This window comes from Aspergillus lucknowensis (assembly GCF_044049455.1).
Source record: "Aspergillus lucknowensis strain CBS 449.75 chromosome Unknown BJX67scaffold_61, whole genome shotgun sequence".
Taxonomy (NCBI): Eukaryota; Fungi; Ascomycota; class Eurotiomycetes; order Eurotiales; family Aspergillaceae; genus Aspergillus; species Aspergillus lucknowensis.
In genome coordinates, this window is record NW_027263605.1 from 34,186 (window position 1) to 52,459 (window position 18,274).

Genomic DNA, 18,274 nt, shown 5'->3' on the forward strand with positions numbered 1-18,274 from the left:
GGTCGACCCACCTCTTTCATGGATTGTGGGGGGAAGTGAAAACCCCGCACACACTTGGTCCGGTCCACATGAACCAAAGATGATCGATCCCCCCCGACATAAAACTCGCGGGTTCAAACGGCTGTGAACGAATGCTCTGCCAAGTCAAGTCTCAATCTCACGATGCCGACGAAGCGAATAATGCCTTGGGAGAGGCGCCGATGTGCGGTTGCATGCGCCAACTGTCGGAAGCGCCGAGAACGGTGTGACGGTCTTTGGCCTTGTTTCCGATGTACGACGAGGGCCCAGTGTCAGTATTTTCGCCCTTCTGCCGAGCATTCGCGGGGTATGCAGAAGAGTTCGTCGAGATGTCCCGAGCCGTTAACATCGCGCGAAATGGTCTATTCTCAATGGACTACGCAGCAGGCGTCGCTGAATGTGCAGAGACGCGTCGGAGTCTTCGTTGGGAGTTCAGCAGCCTTGGGAATCCTCCAACGTGCGCGTGAGCTTGTTTCTCGTGCTATAGGATCCTGCCCATTTGTCAAGGAGCCCGAAATGAATGACATTCTTGATGACCTAGCTGGCGCACGACCCAACCTGTGTGAGCAAGCTGGTGTGCCAAAGCCACTCAAACCGGACGCGAGTGAAAGCCACCGGCTGATTCGATGGTATCTCTACGCAACAAAAGGCCTCCTTGACCTTTTTGATGAGCGCGAGCTCCACCGACGGGCAACCGGGTGGTCAGAGAAGTCAGCTGAAAATGAGGGGACCCTAGATGCCGTCTACTATCTGGTCTGCGCCATCGGAGCCCAGGCCTGTCCACGGGATATGGGTACATACGCTGAATTGCTTTTCCGCCGCGGATGGGCCCTCGTGGCGATGGAATCAATCGAAAATGTCGATCTTTATTCGACTCAGAGTTACGCCCTGATCGCCATGTACCTGATAGGGGCGAACAGGTGGAATGCTGCATTCATGTCTCTCGGGACCGCGGTGCGCGGAGCACATGCACTGGGGCTTCACCGGAGCGGAATTTCCGTTTCTTTCGATCGCCGTGATTGTGAGGATTACGAGCAGCTTTGGAAAGTCGTTCGAGTGCTGGATCTTTTTCTGAGTCTTGTGCTTGGGCGGCCGCTGTCGACCTCCACATCTGTAGACCAAAGCGGGTGCGCCAAGTACTCAGCGTCCGTTGACCTATGCAGTATCTGCGAGTCTGTCCATCACGATGCCTATGATGGACGGCAAGTGTCAGGGGAACGACAAACACAAATCAGCGAACACTTTCGTCGCTGGGCTGCGGAATTTCGCAACGGCCTCTCTGCGGACAGAATTTCTCCTACGGTATGTCTGATCACGGATGATGCCCGCCAACAGCCGAATATTGGACTGTATCATTTAAAGCAAGCATATTTCGTTTCCATCATGGTGTGGACAAGGTCAGCATTATTCGAGATGGTGTCCGCGGCAGGTCAGGGCATCGATTCCCCAGAAAAGACGCAACCGGACCGTATTGCCTCCTCGACGATTGGTACGTGTGCGGTATATGCAGATGCTTGCGTTCTTTCGGCAATCCGTTGTACGGATCTTCTCCGAGGCCTTTTGGCCGCAGACCACTTGCCGAAGCGACTTCCATTCATAGTGAATTCGATATTCCTATCCGGCTTGGTTCTCGGGGTTGCCTTCTTCGGTGATCTCGATAACGTCTATCCAATTGCGGACTATCTGCAACTCGCCCAGAAACTCCTCCAATTATTTAGCGAGCACGATACGATGGCGGACAAATATCTGACTGTCATCCGGAACTTCCATGCCGCATGTGATGTTTACATGCGGAAGAGACACACTTATCGTTTGGAGTCGTTTGGTCCTGTCATTAAGGACCTTTTTCCACCTCTACCCGACAAGGTGGATAGGTATGCCGGTCTTGAACAGCCCCAGACAGTTCTGGGATTCGACCCTACGGACCTCGGCCTGCCTACTCCGACAGCTGTCAATGAGAATACCGCTAGCCTTTTGACGACACACACTGCCTATTGGCAAGATATAATGGAAGGAGCAGGGTTGTTTGACCCCCCTACCACCAGTTCTGCCAACCAGGAGAGCTTCGACTGCAGCGGCCTCTTATCGGTTGGGATGGGAAAGGATATTTCTGTGTCGTTGGCAGATCCCGCCTTGTTCGCGTCGTTACCCATGTGGGACGATCATAACTTTCTTCCACCCACCGAAGCCACCACATTTGACTGCAGCGAATGGCTGGAAGATGGCTTACAGAGTAGCACGCAGGTGTTTTAACTTGCTGCGATTAGTACTTTCGTTATGTGCGGGAAAAGAGCAAAAGTTCACCAACAAGGTTTATGTCGATTTTCCTCCATGCATGCGCAGTTATATTACGACTTGCCTCACGGCTTGCTACCGAGCCGTCCAGGAAGGCTTGACTGTTATTGACCCTATGGACGGGCCCCAGTTCTTCTGCGCGGACGATAGTTCTAAAAGCTAAATTCACAGCTTCCTGATATGTTTACTAGCTATTCATCGTGTAACTAATCCTGGGTTGAGAGGTGGAATGCTTTCATGGCTCGGTTTACGCATATATCCTCCCGTGGAAGAGATGAACTGTTAGCGTTATCATATAGGCCCATTGTAAGGATGATACCTCTAAGATTTCACGAGCCACGTGTGAAGAAGCATATCCCGTACCTTCATAGAATTTGATAGTGTGGCTGCGACGACATCGCATACCAGCGGAACCTCCGAAATTCCCCGCTGTCGGGGGAAGGTACGGGGTTTGGGGTATTCCCGGGCAGAGGACTGACCATGTGCTCGTATGCAGGTCGCCACTCGACCTCTCTCTCTCGGTCAATACGCCCAGCAGACCACCCAATCAAAACCATTTCCGATTGTTTCACACCCCCGACCCGCTACCCGGTCCTCGGAACCCAGCAATAGTGAGCGGACGAGATGCGCATGGAACTCCGCGACCCAAGGAAGTGATTTGCGCAAAGTCAAAGTGCGTACCTAAGGTAGCCATGACAAGCGAAATGTTGGCCAGCGTGCCTGCCATGATGGCCCCTAAGAACCGGTAGGAGAGTCACGGATACCCCCGGGCCGGGGGGTTCGCCGCTCCAAAGGGTCTCAACCTATCATTTTCGCCTGAAAGTGAATTCAATAGTAGTATATAGATGGCGACGTCCAAAAATTCTAGCCCAGAATGCATGTCCGTATCACAATCTGAAAGTTTCAATTATGGGTAGTATTGGGTATGTATGCAGATCTGAGTTGCCTGTCGACTTGTCGAAAAGCCAGTTTCTAACCCTGGAATAGAAGCGAGCTGCCCCAAGTGCAGGGTTTGCCAACCTTGCCTCCCTTTACACTGAAGGATGCCACTGTCGAGAACTTTCGTCGTGTTCGAGTCGTCATTATCGGCGCAGGCTTTTCTGGTATCTACGCCGGAATTCGCTGTTCTGAATGGCTCCGCAATGTCGACTTGACCATTTACGAGAAAAACGACGGCATCGGTGGCACGTGGTGGGAAAATAGGTATCCAGGGTGTGCCTGTGACATTCCTGGTTCGTATTCTCTGGCAACTGCCTTCTTTTGCTGCCCTCTTTCGCTTGGATGATTTGGATGATTAACTACTTCTTAACACAGCTCACTCCTACGTATATTCTTTCGAGCCCAATCCAGCATGGTCGTCATTCTACGCTTCTTCGTCTGAAATCCAAGGCTACCTGCAGAGGGTGCACGATAAGTATTCGGTGGGTCGGTTTGTCAAGCTCCAACACAAGGTTGTGGGCTGCAAGTGGGAACCAGAGCTATGCAAATGGTATGTTATTTGTTTAGTCTGGCGTCCCAAAGATGTGCTGCTTACCTTACCCCTCCCCAGGCACGTTGAAGTGGAAAACCTGGAGACAAATGATAGGTTCGTTGACGTGGCAGACGTCGTCATTAATTGTCGCGGCGGTCTAAACAACTATCGCTGGCCCGAAATTGAAGGCCTGCGTTCTTTCCATGGGAAGTTGGTGCATTCCGCTGCCTGGGACACCGCGTAAGTCAACCGTGGAAATCGTCTTCTATATCAACAGCCACTAAAATTATTTCAGATTTGATTACTCTCACAAGCGGGTCGGTGTAATTGGCAACGGTAGCAGCGCGATCCAGATTGTGCCTGAACTGCAAAAGCTTCCGGAAACGCAGCTCACCTGTTTTATGAGGAGCAAAACATGGATTGCTGAGCCTTTCGGAGCGAGTGCCCTGCAGAAACTTGGTATTAATCACAACGAATGTGCGTATATCTGCGAAGGAGTCCCATACTCGTCAAAGGAGACTGACATACCTTATCCCGAAAGTCAACGAAGAAGATCGTCAGAAATTCATGTCTGACGAGACTAAATTCCATACTTTCAGGAAAATCATTGAGAGTGAATTGAACGGATATCATCCCTTTTCGCTTAAAGATTCTGGTCTGTCGGAGGGCGCTCATGCAGCCTTTGCTGCCCTGATGACATCGCGCTTGGCCAAGAAACCTGAACTGGCAGAACTGCTCATTCCGAAGTTTGCGCCAGGCTGCCGACGATTGACTCCAGGCCCCGGCTACCTCGAGGCCCTTACAGAGCCAAATGTCGCCGTGTCGTTTGGCGAGATCGAAGCTGTCGTGCCTGAGGGCGTCGTCATGAAGGACGGCACCAAGTTTGAATTAGACGTGCTCGTTTGTGCAACAGGATTTCATACAAATCTTGGGCCTCCTTTCCCCATCATTGGTCTCGGAGAGAAAACCCTAGAGCAACGCTACGAGAAATATCCGGAAGCCTATATGTCCGTCGCAACGGACGGTTTCCCCAATTTCTTCCACCTGCTAGGGCCGAACGCTGGAGTTGGAAGCGGCAGCCTCACCACGATCATTGGGCGGGCGGGCGATTATATCGTCAAATGCATCCGGAAAATACAGAAGGAGGACATTGCGGCGATGCATATCTCCCCGCGAAGCGTCAAGGATTGGCTCGAGTATGTGCATACTTATTTCCAGAAGACTGTGTTCTTGGACGATTGTAAGAGTTGGTACCGCAAGGGTGACCGGGTCGTTCAGATCTGGCCAGGTAGCACGCTACATGCCATTGAGACCCTTCGTTCACCCAGATGGGAAGATTACGAATATATTTACCGCAAGGACAGCCCTACAGGACGCAACCGACTCGCCTGGCTCGGAAACGGCTGGTCCGAGCAGCAGCTAAACAACGGGGATATGGCATACTATGTTGATCCCGCCTATGTCGACTTCCCTGCTGCACCACGACCTGAAGAGACGAAGAAATGGACAGTAGCATCATGGTCGCACTAGTTTCGAGTAGAGGCTGTTGGGGGTTCGGGGCGGGCGGAGACGATTCGTACTTCACGGTTTAGGGAGGGCACAATAGAGATAAAATCTAGATAAAGGCAGGGATGTATACAAAGTATCAGATGAAATTGGAACAGCCTTCGGTTTCTATCTTAAGCCAGAGTAGCAGCTAAATTTCACCTCTCGCTTTCTTACATGCACTTACTTCACCCAGGTGAATGATATTCTTACCCTGCTATTACCAATCTCACCCGTACTCGCCCAATTCTTAGTTTATCATCCCTAAAAGGAGCAGCGAACTTAAGGCTCGGTTTACTGCTGGCCACCTTGATATCAGTGGCTAACGTACGACTGAGATCCAGGTCAGGGGGATGCCTGACATCTTGCCTCAAGCAACAACTCTCCTGTCCATTCTCGCGCTTCGATTGCAGATCCACCATGTCTAGCCCAGCACGGTCAAAGAGAAGCAGCCAGCCTGGCAGCACATCTCTAGCCTTAGACCATCATGGCCATGCTTGACATGCTCGCCATCATCGAGCTCAGCATTCTGTCCCGCTCCATGACACTCAACCCTGTTTGCGGTGTCGTGTCTGCAAGCCTGCAATGCTGGCTGGGGCTTGCTTTGTTCGTCATGTTCGCCTGGCGCAATCAGGGAGGACACACGAGGCTCAGCAACAGCGTCGAAGACGACACCTCCACCACACAAAGCACCCTCGGCAACAGCAGAGGTGGCAAGAGGCCAGAATCGTTCGCGTTGGGACCGAACATTCGTGATCTGATTCGCGCGGCCGGCGGGCCCTGGCTTTGGGTGGAGAGATTACATGGAGCAGCGAGTCATGCTGCCGTCCGATCTGGTGTAATTGGCGCGGGATGGGCCGATGGGGCTGAGCAGAGTGGATATAGGGCGTCGAATGGGGCGACTCTACCCTAAATGTGGTGAACTTAAGCGAGAACCTCGGTGCCGTCCGTCATGATGATTGGATGTGTCGCAACCTTGCACGCTCTGATGCTCTAATGCGCTTCGTGCCTTGCGAGGAAGCTTCGGAGCTTTGGGCTTCCCTGGGCGTCCGAGAGCCTCACGAAACTCCCTGGTTAAATAGCTGCTCTCCGAACTGGTGTGATATGACTTGATCCACGATCGTCACCATCATCCCCATCATGCGCTCGAATCTGCCTATCTTTGCTCTCGCCGCCGCGCAATTGGCGGTCGCCAAGCAAGTGGGTTATTTTCAGTCGGAAAGCTGCGCGGCCCCCTCCGATTTCGAGTCCTGCTACGACGAGGCGGACGAGGGGCTGGCCGACTGTATCAATGAGAACTGCGACGCGCTGGGGGTCGACTGCCACAACGCCTGTGAGTGTGCGAAACAGGTCGCGTACACACAATGTGCGGTCAGCTATTGCTGGAACATGGTATCTTTCCTTGCAGCCAACACACAAACCGTACGTGGAGCTAACAAAGCAAAACTCCCAGGTCCACAGCTGCGAGTATCAACTCCAGGTCGGCGACCAAGTCAACTCGTGTCTCAACCCCGATCTCGACGCAATTCCTTTTTGGCCGCCTCCAGACCACGCCAACGGTCGATGCAACTGCAAGATTGGCGAGATCATTAAGGCGCAAGTGTTGGTGAATGAGGTGCTGGAAGGCTGCAGCGACCTGGTGGACCCCTTCGCACAATCGATCGACCAGATGCAGGCCATAGGGAACGCGTGTCTCTGCTGTGGAGTGACCGGATTCCTCTCTCCGTGAGTATACTCGTCCTCTACTCCACCAAGATGACCCCGCGTTGATCGAGAATAGTTTTTACTCGTTTTGTCCTCGACTCGCACCGGCCGAACTGGGCCTCCAAGGCGCCGAGTCGGTATTGGGACAAGGGATACCGGACTTCGAATGGACCCAGTGTGGCTCCTGGATGAGTGGATACGACTGCGCTGGAGATTTTGGATTCCCTGCCAGCGTCGAGACCTACTACGGGCCAGGGGAGTTTCCGAAGGATGGAACAGAGACACTGCGCAACATTGGAGCTCTCACAACCCCTGCAAGCCCGACAGCAACGTTCATTGTCGGGAACGAGCAAGTGCTCGTCACTGCTGTTTCAACCGATGCTGCTGTACCAACCGGGGCTAGCGATATTGCCGAAACCACTAATGGCAGTGACAGTAGTGATAGCAGTGATAGCAGCGACACTAGCGACGACAGCTCTCAGAGTGGCTCGGACGATGAGCAGGGCGCAAACAATGACCAGACTCCCAAAGACCTCGCAATCCGTCAGGCGGGGATTAGCCCGAAGCTCGCGGGCTTTGCTGTGGCTGTCGCTGGCCTGCTTGTCCTAGAATGAAATTACGGTTGTGGCGTTGTCTTAAACCTTGACCGGATAAAAATTCATGCTCACGGCAGCTACTTTGTATTGACTCGCAGTCTGCCTGATACTCGATCCGGCCCGTCTCTTTCCCGTCCAAACCACCTCCTTTGAATAACAGTGACTATCCCTTCCACCGTCCTCAATATGTCACAACACAGCCTTACACATAAAGTTGTGAGGCTTGCCCGACTCTCCAATCTCCAAAACGGCCTTCTGCCGCTATGGGCGCGCTGCCAGTCGTGTCATCTCGAGAATCATAGCCGTGTCAAATAGAATAGAAGAACGACTGCTCGGAGCTATCATTGGAAGGCCTTGTACCCAAGGAACAAGTAGAATAATAGGCTCTAGTAGAGTGCAGTTGCTGCAATTCTGGGATTTAGTTATCTAGTATATTCCAAGTAGCTAAGGGGCCTGTAGCTAGTAATAGTAGGGAGGTAGAACTAGGGATTGCCTCAACTATTAAGCAATACTACTTTGCTCTATTATTGCCTTTCTCTTTTGCTAAGGTAGTATAAAGTCTAGAGAAAAGATCAAGGATTAGAGTAGCAGTTAGCAATTAATACTCTCATCTTAAAGCGGATTTTGAATTGTTTGCCCCGCGGTACTATCTAGAACTTGGGGTTAGAATAAGACCTTGTCTAGATAAGTACTAGTTAAACCTATCTTAGCAACACAAGAGGCTTGCAGAAGCCTTGATGGCTATTTTTTAGCTGCTTTTCTAGGGAGGGGGGTTATTATAGACTATGGCAGCCCTCCTCTAGCTTGTTCTGGACAGAAACAGTTAGGGCTTTATAAGAAAGTAGATTAACTACGCGACGCAGCTCCTTGGACACCCCACAGTTTTCACAGTTGTGAACTTCAGCATCTATGAATTCACTTGTGGCTGGCTGACCAGCCCCTCATACAGCTCCAACGCCCCTCCCGACTATGTGGTCGTTGGAGATGAGGCCGGGAGGTGTGCTGTCCACCACTGCCGGACTAAGTACTGGCGTTTCACTCTGTGGAAGGTCCGAGGGGTCTTACTAAGCCCGTTGCACCTGCTCCGATCCTTCGCTAGAGAGAGTTCCACCCTGGTTATGTGAATTTAGCCGAGAAATCTGCTGAGTGTTTCAAGAAGGCATTATCTGATCGAGGAATTCACCAGACGGAGGTAACCCTAGCTGGAGAAAGGCTGAGGGTTGATGAGGCCTATCCGCGGGTGTGTATATTCTGCCTTAGAATAGATACCCAACGCAGTTATATATAACTGCATCGTCCCTATAAGTTAAGTACCCCTGACCTAACCTATTTCTTGGCAAGTTGGGTTAGATTCAGGTTGGGGTTTACAAGTCCAGCCTGTACTAACTATATATGGGTGTATTCTTATATACTGCCATCCTTACTTAGATGGCCCGTGACATACTAGGCATGTGGCACCGCATATAACATAGGCCAATTTACAGATTGAAATAACACCATGCTCTACCTCTACCTACTTATCAGAAATAGACTGGTCTAAAGTTACCTTACACACTACTAAATAATAATCTTCTCCTGGCCATGTATCCTCGACGTCCATCGTGTCTAGCAAAAACCCCCACGCATTAGCAACCTGCTGATCCAGCATATACTCGCAATTAGACTGGAATATTAGGTGTTGCTCAGGAGCTGTTGAGCCGCCACGAAACTGGAGCTCGGTCCTCGGCCACTCGACGGGGAACACATTTATCCATTTCAGACAGGGCATCCTCCGCGCGGCATATCCAAGCAAGATGAAAAGACGGTGGAAGTACTCGGGCTTTGGTTTGTCGCGGCCGACCAAATCCTCTTCAAGCAGCCACCTGCTCTCGAAGATTTGATTCCCTGTTGCTGGGTCAGGGATGTCCTCTGCATCTTCAGGCGAAAGTTCATAGTTAAAAAACCACTCCCCTATAACAGTTGTCTGTTAGATACTAACATTTCATTAAAGTAAATGAGGCACGCATGGGGTTCATACCAGAGGGTAAATAGTCTAGAACAGTATCCAAGTCAATCCTCTCTAAGTAAGGCCAATAAGGGATGATGCAGAAGTGGTTGGATTGCTACTACAGTCCAAAGGATAAAAGAAGTCCATATCCAAAGGCAATCCGGATATTTTTTGACTTTGTAGATTGCATGAGAGAAGGTGTAGAGCTAGAGAAGTCTATTAACCTTGGAATTTGAAGGCCGCAGATCCAGGGCGTGAAGAATATTCGACCATGTGTGTTCAAATTTATACTGGTAATGGAACTCCCGCAAGCTTGATGGAAGCCGCGCGAGCCTAGCTGCGAATACTACTTCCGAAGTTAGGCTGCACACTATACCATAATGGGTGCTATTGGCACCTACCTTGTCTGCGTTTACAGATGAATTCAAGATAATCTAGTCGCACCCTGTCCCCCAACATCAAGCAGAACCGCTACAGAGTCAAGAAGCTCTCTGCAATCTCCACCATAGTACCAAGCGATATTATATCCACGGGGTTTGTACAGTAACCCGTCAATGCAGGAGACCTGGGGAAGTGTTGATGTTCTGTCTGGAAGACAAGCACGGTATAGAGGAACAACGTGTTCTCTGTCCATGACACCTTGCCATCTATCGGTGTCTTTATTTGTTTCTATTCTTGATTCAAGTGTCTCATCTCGCCCTTTTGCAACAAGGGATAACAAAAAAGATACTCCACCCTCCTAGGAGCTGAGAAGTTTAAACAAGGAGGATATGGCCCTCCTAAATGCTTTGTTATTTGCTGCTCGAATCAGGTTGTGCTGATTGTATCCCTCCAGTTTTACCGCTTGGTAGTCACGAATATTGTAGGACATGGTGGCTGTATATTGTAAATAGCGAATATAGGAGCGCCGATGTTGATTTGGACCTGATATGAGGCTGTCAAGTGTCGAGAGTGATATAGCCATCTTTTCTTGTGGAATTCATCACTATCTACTCGAAGCGTGTGATAAATACGTTGCTTAAACATAGGCTGCCATTGTTGGCAGACCCGAGCGCATTTGGCAAGAGACGAAGAGTCCAGTTCAAGGTAAAGAGCGATCTGCGTCAATAGTTCTGGTGGAAGGCGAGAGGCCATGATGATGCCAGAGGGGATCGCGAGAGGTCGTTGTTTCTCCGCCACCGATCAAACCTAGTTGCGGACAATGCTAAGTGTGACGCCGCAAAGGCATTGGTATCAAAGAAGTGAAACTGCAAAGATACCAATGTCAAGAGAGTGGCGAGTTGTCATCCACTCAGGGATTGAAGCGGCGACAAATGTGTTGCTTACTCAGGAGGAAACAAGAAGGAAAACTCGAGGTAGGGTGACCGCGTGGGGAAGTGTGGCCAGGACGATCAAGATGCAGATTTTGGGGTGGAAGTACTACTCCAACTTCGAGGGAAACCGCAAGATCCTTGCCAAACAGGCTCGGCGTATGAAGGAGAAATTTGAGGAGCTGGAAGGTGACGGACCCACGAGTATGCAAAAAAAAAGGTAAATTTCCCGATAACTGCCGCGGTGGGCTCCCTGCTGACGAACAGAATAGATCCTCCGTTACAGCAGGAGGTACGAACCGCAGAATCTAGCACTGTTCTGGGACCAGTCTGTACGGAGTGAACAAAAACGGGTCCAAGAGGAGACCAGCACCTGGCTGAAGAAATGGACGAAAAAGGCTTATGGCTTGAATCGGCCTCCGCCGCCAAAGATATCAAGCCGAGACAAGGCCGAATACAGCTTCTTCGGACTCGCAACTCAGTCCTCCGTGTGTCTTTTACAGTTCCCAAGACACAGTGTACCACCTTGAGTACCGGAAGGACAGTCCTCAGTCAAATAGCCAAAGAATTGCTGCCATCGAGTGTTCTGCCCCTAGCCCATGCCAACCACCAGCCCTGGTGGAGATACAAGCGCTTGGCTTGATTTATCCGCGGGGGATCTGCAGTTCCCAGATATTGCATTCGCATTATTACTCCGACTGGCGGGTTAATTTGGACGCACTGTCACTTTCCAGGGTATAAAGGCATCGCAACCAGGCAGGATTAGCCTTGAGAGACATTTCTTGTAAGCATGTCTCGCGCCTTTGCCGTTCTCTCACTTATCTGGGTCGAGGCGCTTCTTGTGGCGGCCGCCTCGGATGCATCCCATACGCTTTGGTACCCCCAGCCGGCCGAGAGCGATTTCTTTGATGCGCTTCCCATCGGCAATGGCCGTCTCGGGGCGATGATCCACGGCTATACCGACCGTGAGCTGATCACTCTCAACGAGGAGACCATCTGGAGCGGCGGGCCGATCAGCAACATTCCCCCAGATGGCCCGAGCAATCTGGAGCCTCTCCGCGAGCAAATCATTGCAGGCAACCTCACGGAGGCAGGGGAAACCTGGGCCGCTCACTTTACACCGGAGTACGATGATATGCGTCGCTACCAGCCTGCTGGAGAGCTGCGCATCGACACTGGCCACTTGGCAAGTCGCACCTCTCTCTACAAGCGCTCGCTCGACATCTCCAACGGCATCGCATCTGTTTCGTACGACTACGCCAACGTCACATACAAGCGCGAGGCATTCGGCAACTTCCCCCACAATATTCTCGCTTTCAAGCTATCCGCAAACAATCCGGGGACCTTAAGTTTCGACGTGGCATTGTCTCGAGATCGCAATGTTACTAAAGTGTCTGCAGACAAATCGGACTCTCTTCTCTTGTATGGGACCGGGGAGGAGGACGACACGCACCGGTTCGCGTCGAAGGCCCGCCTTGTTCTTGACGGTAAGAGGTGCATCCCCGGGACTCTGGAAAGACAAGTGCTGATATCCAAAGACGCTGGGACTGTCCACTCGAACAGCACGGCCCTCAGAGTCCGCGGGGCTACTGAAGTCTGGATTGTGTACAGCGTTGAGACGGCACATCACCATCCCAATGCAACTGTCGACGAGCTAGCAACAATTGTCGATACTCGATTGGACGCTGTGATTGAGCATGGCTACGCACCGCTGCGTGTGGAAGCGGCTGACGACTACCAGCAGTACTATAATCGATCATCCATTGACTTGGGCACCTCTGGCGACATCGGCCAACAAGACCTACTCCAGCGCATCAGCAACTGGAAGAACGGCAATAACATTACGTCCGACCCCGAACTGATGTCCCTGCAGTTCAACTACGGCAAGTACCTTCTCATTCAGTCATCCCGCCCTGGGACTCTCCCAGCCAACCTCCAGGGCATTTGGAATCGGGAGTTCAATCCGGCGTGGGACAGCAAGTTCACCATCAACATCAATCTAGAAATGAACTACTGGCTCGCTCAGCCGCTGGGAATGCCAGAGATTGCGGAACCAGTCATTGACCTACTCGACCGCATTTCTGCCACCGGGCGCGAGGTCGCAACACGGCTGTATGGGGCTGAGGGTTGGGTCAGTGTTGCGTGAAATGCTTGATTACCTTGCTGATGAATGGCAGTGCTGTCACCACAATACTGATAGCAGCGGGAACTGCATGCCGTACCACGGGCTCACCATTGCCGCGCCATACCCCCTGGGTGGCGCCTGGCTCGCTTTTGAGGCGATCGAACACTACCGCTTCACTGGTGACCAAGACTTTGCACGAAACCGTGTACTTCCCCTTCTGAAAGGTATCCTGGACTTTATCTATAGCTGGGCAGTGGAACAAGATGGCTATTGGATTACCAACCCGAGTTGCTCCCCAGAGAATTCGTACTACATCCCCGAGGGCATGAGCGTGGCCGGTGAGACGACTGGTATCGATGCGGGCGCCATGAACGATCGTGCCATCATGCATGAGATCACCCAAGGCTTCGTGGAAATCTCGACCGCGCTCGGCCTTGATGAGGGAGTCGACAAAGCCATTGCCTTCCGCGATAAGATACAAGGTCCCGTCGCAGGGTCCTTTGGCCAGATTCTCGAATACTCTCGAGAGTATGAAGAGAATGAACCGGGCCATAGACATCTGTCACCACTTGTCGGAGTCCACCCTGGCACATGGACCACGCCGCTAACAACGCCCGAAGACGCTGCAAAGGCGTGCACCTTGCTGCGGCACCGCATGGACAACGGCGGAGGCGGCAACAGCTGGGCCGTGACATGGGCAAGCGTCATGTCAGCTCGTCTGTTCGATGCAGAGCACGCGCTTCAGTATGCCATGGAGCTGGATACCCGATGGGTGTTCAACAACCTGTTCAGCCGCAACGGTGGATACTTCCAGATCGACGGTAATTCCGGGTTCACAGCAGCGATTATCGAGATGTTCCTGCAGAGTCATGCAGGGGTTGTCCATCTTGGGCCCGCCATCACGTCGAGGGGTTTGTCAACCGGTAGCTTCAAGGGGTGGATCGCGAGGGGAGGATTTAGAGTCGACATGTCGTGGGAGAATGGCGCCGTTACAGGTGCTGAGATCACGTCGCTGCTGGGGAATACACTCAACATAAGGGTCGGCAACGGCACAGGTTTCAACGTCAACGGTGCTGAGCAGCGCGGAGAAATCGAGACGACCGTCGGCCAAAAAATATATATTTCCGTGTGATCCACACAGACATAGACAATGGCGTAATCTCAAGAGATTCCACCTGTCAAGTCAACTTCTAACACGTCCCTACTCGATAACCATGCGCATGACTTGATATCCCCCAGCCCTGGGAACTTGCGAGTCCTCAAAATATACAGGGTGCCGAACTGGGTAACCCCACTAAAGCACTGGTGATTGGTCAAATTGCACGCTGATCAACTTTATCTGATCGTACTGACCAATCAAGTTGACGATGGGGGGACATGAATCATGATGAGCCGCGATGGGCCATTTTGACGAAAACGGCGAGTTGCTCGTCGAGATGTATAAAGACTCGATGCGCATCGACGAGAAGAGATACAAGTCAACTCAATCGACAAAGCCACTGTCTTAGCAATGGATCAATATAACATACCCGAGGACGTGCTGAAGCTGGGCATCGTCGACCCAGAACTCGAAGAGGTTCTCGAGCAAAGCCCCCCTCCCTCAATGGACTTCTCGTTCCCCATCGAGCCAATGCGTGAATTCGTCTCTGCAATGGAGAAGACAACATACGATGCGTGCCCGACATTCGACACGCAAGAATCTGTGCTAGAGATCCCAATGCGCGATGGACATCGCAGCCAACTTCACATCGTCAAGCCAGGAAACTCGTCTTCAGCAAACCCCGTGGTTGTTCTGGTCTTCGGAGGAGCCTTCGTCATGGGTTCGAATATCCAGTCGATAATCTGGGCTCGGACCATCGCAGCTCTGTACGGTGCTACGGTGGTTCAACCCTCCTATCGCTTAGCACCAGAGCACAAATTCCCGGCTGCTCCGAATGACATCTGGGATAGCGTGCAATGGATCGCTGCCAATCAGTCCGCACTCGACGCAGACTTGACCAAAGGGTTTATCATCGGTGGCGGATCGGCCGGCGGAAACCTCTCCATTGTCACAGCTCATCGCGCAGTCAAGGAGAAGCTCTCGCCGCCGATTACGGGGGTTTTGGCGAACATTCCAGTGTGCATGAGCAAAGAGACTGTGCCGGAGAAATACAAACATCTGTGGATATCCCGCGAGCAAAATGCAAATGCTCCTGGGAATCCCGGTCGAGATTCAAAGAACTCTGGCGGATACGAGGCTCTCTACCAGCAGGATTTCTTGTCCGAGGATTTTTCGCCCTTCAACTCGACGGCGCCCTTCTCTGCCATTCCGCGGACGTACATTCAAGTTGCAGGGCTGGACCAGATCCGCGACGATGGCCTTGTATATGCAAAGGTTCTGAGCGACAACGGTGTGGAGGTGAAGGTTGACGCTTATCCGGGAGTGCCACACGGCCACTTTAACCTATGGCCGCATATGAAGCAGTCAGTCAAGTCTCAGGAGGATACTATCAGGAATGCTGGATGGCTTTTACGTCAAGAGGTACCCAGGAAACGGGTGGAAGAGGTTGTTGCTCTAGTGCTGCGGAAATGATGTCTACTTCGTTTGCAATAAAACAGAAAGTATCTCGTCCAATCCTCCCAACGTGAGACTCAGACACGGCTCGATAGCCTCAATCTCCATCAATATAAAGGCCCGATCGTGGGTGATCAAGCCGTCGATCCTCACGTATCCCATCTCGCCGGTTGAGCCCCCGAACCACTTGCTGAGCATATCAAAGATCGACTGGACCACCGATAATGTTCTGGGTTTGATATCTTCGATTTCTACGCGTCTCAATCGCCCTCCAAACGAAGACTGGCATCGGAACTCGCCCTGCTTCGGCACTTTGAGCGTCACATGCGTGAGCCTGTCCCCGATGAATATAAAGGAATATTCTCCCAGAGCAATGGCGGGCTCAAATTGCTGAATGACCAGCGAACTTTTCAGACAACCCTGTGTGCATGCCTCGAGGTAGGCAAGATCGTCGGCCGACAATGCTGAGACCTCCCGAATGAGGTGCGTATGCGTGGATGACGCAGATACAGATGGCTTGAGTACAACAGAGCCAGAGGACTGGAAGAGGTGAATTTGACGGTGAAGCGCAGATACAGAGGGGAGCTGGTCTTCACTGAGGATCTCAGTGCGGGGGATGTCGAAGCCAGCACTCTGCATGTCGAAGAGGTACTTCTTGTCCATGTTCCAGCGCACCAGGGCAATACTGTTAATTATGCGAGGAATTTGGGATTTACTACTCGCATGCGCCATGAGAGCAGCCTCAGCCTTGTCGAGGAATTGGGCAAACGCAGTCGGATGGCGGATGTAGTCTTCGGCCCAGAGAAAGCTGGCCACGTCGTGGTCGAGGAGGGCCGCGACGATGTCCTCGTCTGCCCAGCGTTTGATTGTCACGGAAGCTCCCATCTCTGAAAGACGGGAAGGTAACATCTCATTCGACCAGTCGTCGTCGGCGACGTACTGCTCGATGATGTCGGGGGGGACGGAGGCCAGAAATAGCACGCGCTTCATTTTTGCTTGCAGGAATTTGAATTACAATTTTAATTTCACGCGGCAGGACCGCCCTTTTATAGCTTGCATTTCACCTACTCACGCCTACTCAGCCCTGGCCAATCATGGCTTCTGGTGGCCCTGCATGCAGAATACTGACGCTACGAGCTCTACAAACACTCATGGGCGTTAAACCCCTTCTTACAGTCTGCAGTCCCACAGTATCCCAGAAAGCACGTTCGACACCAGTCATCCACAATCGCATCTATGCCACAGACAAAGCACCACAGCGGCGTTGTGCCCTGTGCTTCGGCTTCGTTCGCCAGCGCCTGCCGTAAGGACTTCGCGTCAGGGCCGAGCAGACACCTCTCGATCGCCTCAGAGTCAACAGCAGCTGGGCTATTTAGTTTTGGAAGCCAGCGCGCCCAGGAGCTACACCGGCGAAACGCTGCCATCACCCGGAATTGCTTGGAGATCTCGCGATCAACGGCGATAAAGGCGCCCAACCCACGCACAATCTCCTTGCCCTGGCCAATGCCTCCCACCCGCCGGTTAATAAACTCTCGGAATGCGCGTCCGATCTTCTCGCTTCTCGCGGGCCAGTCCTCCTTCTCCGCGACATTCAGAATCCCCAAGGCTTCGATCAGCACCGGGAGAGCAATGGGCCGGGTCACCATGGAGCGCCAGAAGCGGATCGTTTGGAGAATCTGGTCGCGCCTCTGGTAGGCAAGACGGCGTATCATCAGGCCGTTGAAGTTGATTGCAATCCCGCTGACGGCCATTCCCTTGCCAAAGGATATCAGGTCGGGCTGGAGGTGTCCGTCGTCGGAATACTCTGGTCGTTGGCAGACCCAGGGCGCTCCGCAGCGAATGGCCGTCATCGCCTCGTCGACGAGGAGGAATATCTGCGCCTTGTCGCAGCAGTTGCGCAACATGCGAAAGAACTCCGGAGGGAAGATGGATCCGTCTGAGGCGTTCACGAGATCGCATACCACGGCGACACAGCCTTGCGCCTTTGCCGCGTGTAGTTTGTGCAGCAACGTATCTTCGGACGCAAAATCATCCCGCGTTATGGAGAATGAAGACGGCCCGGCTCCGATAATCCGGTACTCCCATTCTGGCGATGAATGAGCCTGTCGTTGTTCGTCATTCAGCCTAGCTTAGATCGAGGAGACAGCCTACCAATGGCCCAAACGCACACCCGTAGATGCCTTCCACGATGGCCAGCCTCGGGGTGGTAATATGTAAGTCCGTCCATCCAAGCAGCTTTCTGACAAACTGGTGCACCTTCTCCGGCTCCGGATCGTCTTTGAGCAAGGGCGACAGGGCCGGATCCTCGACGACCAGCGGACATGTCGACGCCGTGTTCAGGATGAGACTGGCGACCGTGGTGGGGATGAGGACGTCGCTAACGTGCGCGTGGAAGGTGATGGGCCAGTATCCGCCGAAAAAGGACGCGAACTGCGTGGTGTAGTCGCTGAGGAGCTTGTGATACTGGCCTTCGACACGGGCCGGACTGACGGTGTAGTCCTCCCAGATGCGGCGGGTGCGCTCGTCCTTGTTGAAGCCGCTGCAGGAGTAGATTGTGCCCCAGCCGTTGTGCATGTCGTGGTCGAGGGGTACACCGGTGTCGCCATTGCTGTGGCCGTTGCTGTGACCGTTGGGCTCTGGTTTTGAGGTTATTCGGGTCCCGTTCATGG

At 52.5% G+C, this 18,274-nt stretch overlaps 8 protein-coding genes across 8 annotated transcripts; 5 read left to right on the plus strand and 3 right to left on the minus strand.

Moving 5' to 3' along the window:
• Positions 1–375: 375 nt before the first annotated feature.
• On the plus strand, positions 376–2,271 carry BJX67DRAFT_385257 (fungal specific transcription factor domain-containing protein; the record flags this gene model as incomplete). The annotated part of the gene is made up of 1 exon (XM_071033817.1): positions 376–2,271. The coding sequence occupies one exon, from the start codon at positions 376–378 to the stop codon at positions 2,269–2,271; it is 1,896 nt and encodes a 631-aa protein (XP_070881762.1).
• Positions 2,272–3,222: 951 nt separating this feature from the next.
• Positions 3,223–5,314, plus strand: BJX67DRAFT_391049 (flavin-containing monooxygenase; the record flags this gene model as incomplete). Its single annotated transcript, XM_071034707.1, has 6 exons — positions 3,223–3,240; positions 3,356–3,545; positions 3,628–3,802; positions 3,863–4,024; positions 4,080–4,261; positions 4,326–5,314. The coding sequence occupies 6 exons, from the start codon at positions 3,223–3,225 to the stop codon at positions 5,312–5,314; spliced, it is 1,716 nt and encodes a 571-aa protein (XP_070881763.1).
• Positions 5,315–6,312: 998 nt separating this feature from the next.
• Positions 6,313–7,847, plus strand: BJX67DRAFT_289406 (uncharacterized protein). The gene is made up of 3 exons (XM_071026775.1): positions 6,313–6,721; positions 6,783–7,054; positions 7,110–7,847. The coding sequence occupies exons 1-3, from the start codon at positions 6,470–6,472 to the stop codon at positions 7,645–7,647; spliced, it is 1,062 nt and encodes a 353-aa protein (XP_070881764.1). The 5' UTR covers positions 6,313–6,469; the 3' UTR covers positions 7,648–7,847.
• A 1,295-nt stretch (positions 7,848–9,142) lies between these two features.
• On the minus strand, positions 9,143–10,750 carry BJX67DRAFT_391050 (F-box protein; the record flags this gene model as incomplete). Its single annotated transcript, XM_071034708.1, has 7 exons — positions 9,143–9,579; positions 9,647–9,731; positions 9,841–9,962; positions 10,018–10,061; positions 10,129–10,290; positions 10,378–10,580; positions 10,610–10,750. The coding sequence occupies 7 exons, from the start codon at positions 10,748–10,750 to the stop codon at positions 9,143–9,145; spliced, it is 1,194 nt and encodes a 397-aa protein (XP_070881765.1).
• Positions 10,751–11,716: 966 nt separating this feature from the next.
• BJX67DRAFT_391052 (glycoside hydrolase family 95 protein) lies at positions 11,717–14,303 on the plus strand (the record flags this gene model as incomplete). The annotated part of the gene is made up of 2 exons (XM_071034709.1): positions 11,717–13,057; positions 13,104–14,303. The coding sequence occupies 2 exons, from the start codon at positions 11,717–11,719 to the stop codon at positions 14,181–14,183; spliced, it is 2,421 nt and encodes an 806-aa protein (XP_070881766.1). The 3' UTR covers positions 14,184–14,303.
• Positions 14,304–14,560: 257 nt separating this feature from the next.
• Positions 14,561–15,623, plus strand: BJX67DRAFT_391054 (alpha/beta hydrolase; the record flags this gene model as incomplete). The annotated part of the gene is made up of 1 exon (XM_071034710.1): positions 14,561–15,623. A coding segment is annotated over one exon (1,063 nt), but the record flags the coding sequence as incomplete, so codon positions are not given.
• Positions 15,624–15,804: 181 nt separating this feature from the next.
• Positions 15,805–16,595, minus strand: BJX67DRAFT_385264 (ATP-grasp domain-containing protein; the record flags this gene model as incomplete). The annotated part of the gene is made up of 2 exons (XM_071033818.1): positions 15,805–15,856; positions 15,901–16,595. 2 exons carry the CDS (start codon positions 16,593–16,595, stop codon positions 15,805–15,807), a joined length of 747 nt encoding a protein of 248 aa, XP_070881768.1.
• Positions 16,596–16,744: 149 nt separating this feature from the next.
• On the minus strand, positions 16,745–18,272 carry BJX67DRAFT_385265 (pyridoxal phosphate-dependent transferase; the record flags this gene model as incomplete). The annotated part of the gene is made up of 2 exons (XM_071033819.1): positions 16,745–17,707; positions 17,757–18,272. The coding sequence occupies 2 exons, from the start codon at positions 18,270–18,272 to the stop codon at positions 16,745–16,747; spliced, it is 1,479 nt and encodes a 492-aa protein (XP_070881769.1).
• Between the last annotated feature and the right edge of the window lie 2 nt (positions 18,273–18,274).

Coding starts and splice junctions, on each gene's coding strand:
- BJX67DRAFT_289406 (XM_071026775.1), top strand. CDS start 6,470: ATGCGCTCGAATCTGCCTATCTTTGCTCTCGCCGCCGCGCAATTGGCG. Junction 6,722..6,782: donor TCAGCTATTGCTGGAACATG/GTATCTTTCCTT, acceptor CAAAACTCCCAG/GTCCACAGCTGCGAGTATCA. Junction 7,055..7,109: donor GTGACCGGATTCCTCTCTCC/GTGAGTATACTC, acceptor GATCGAGAATAG/TTTTTACTCGTTTTGTCCTC.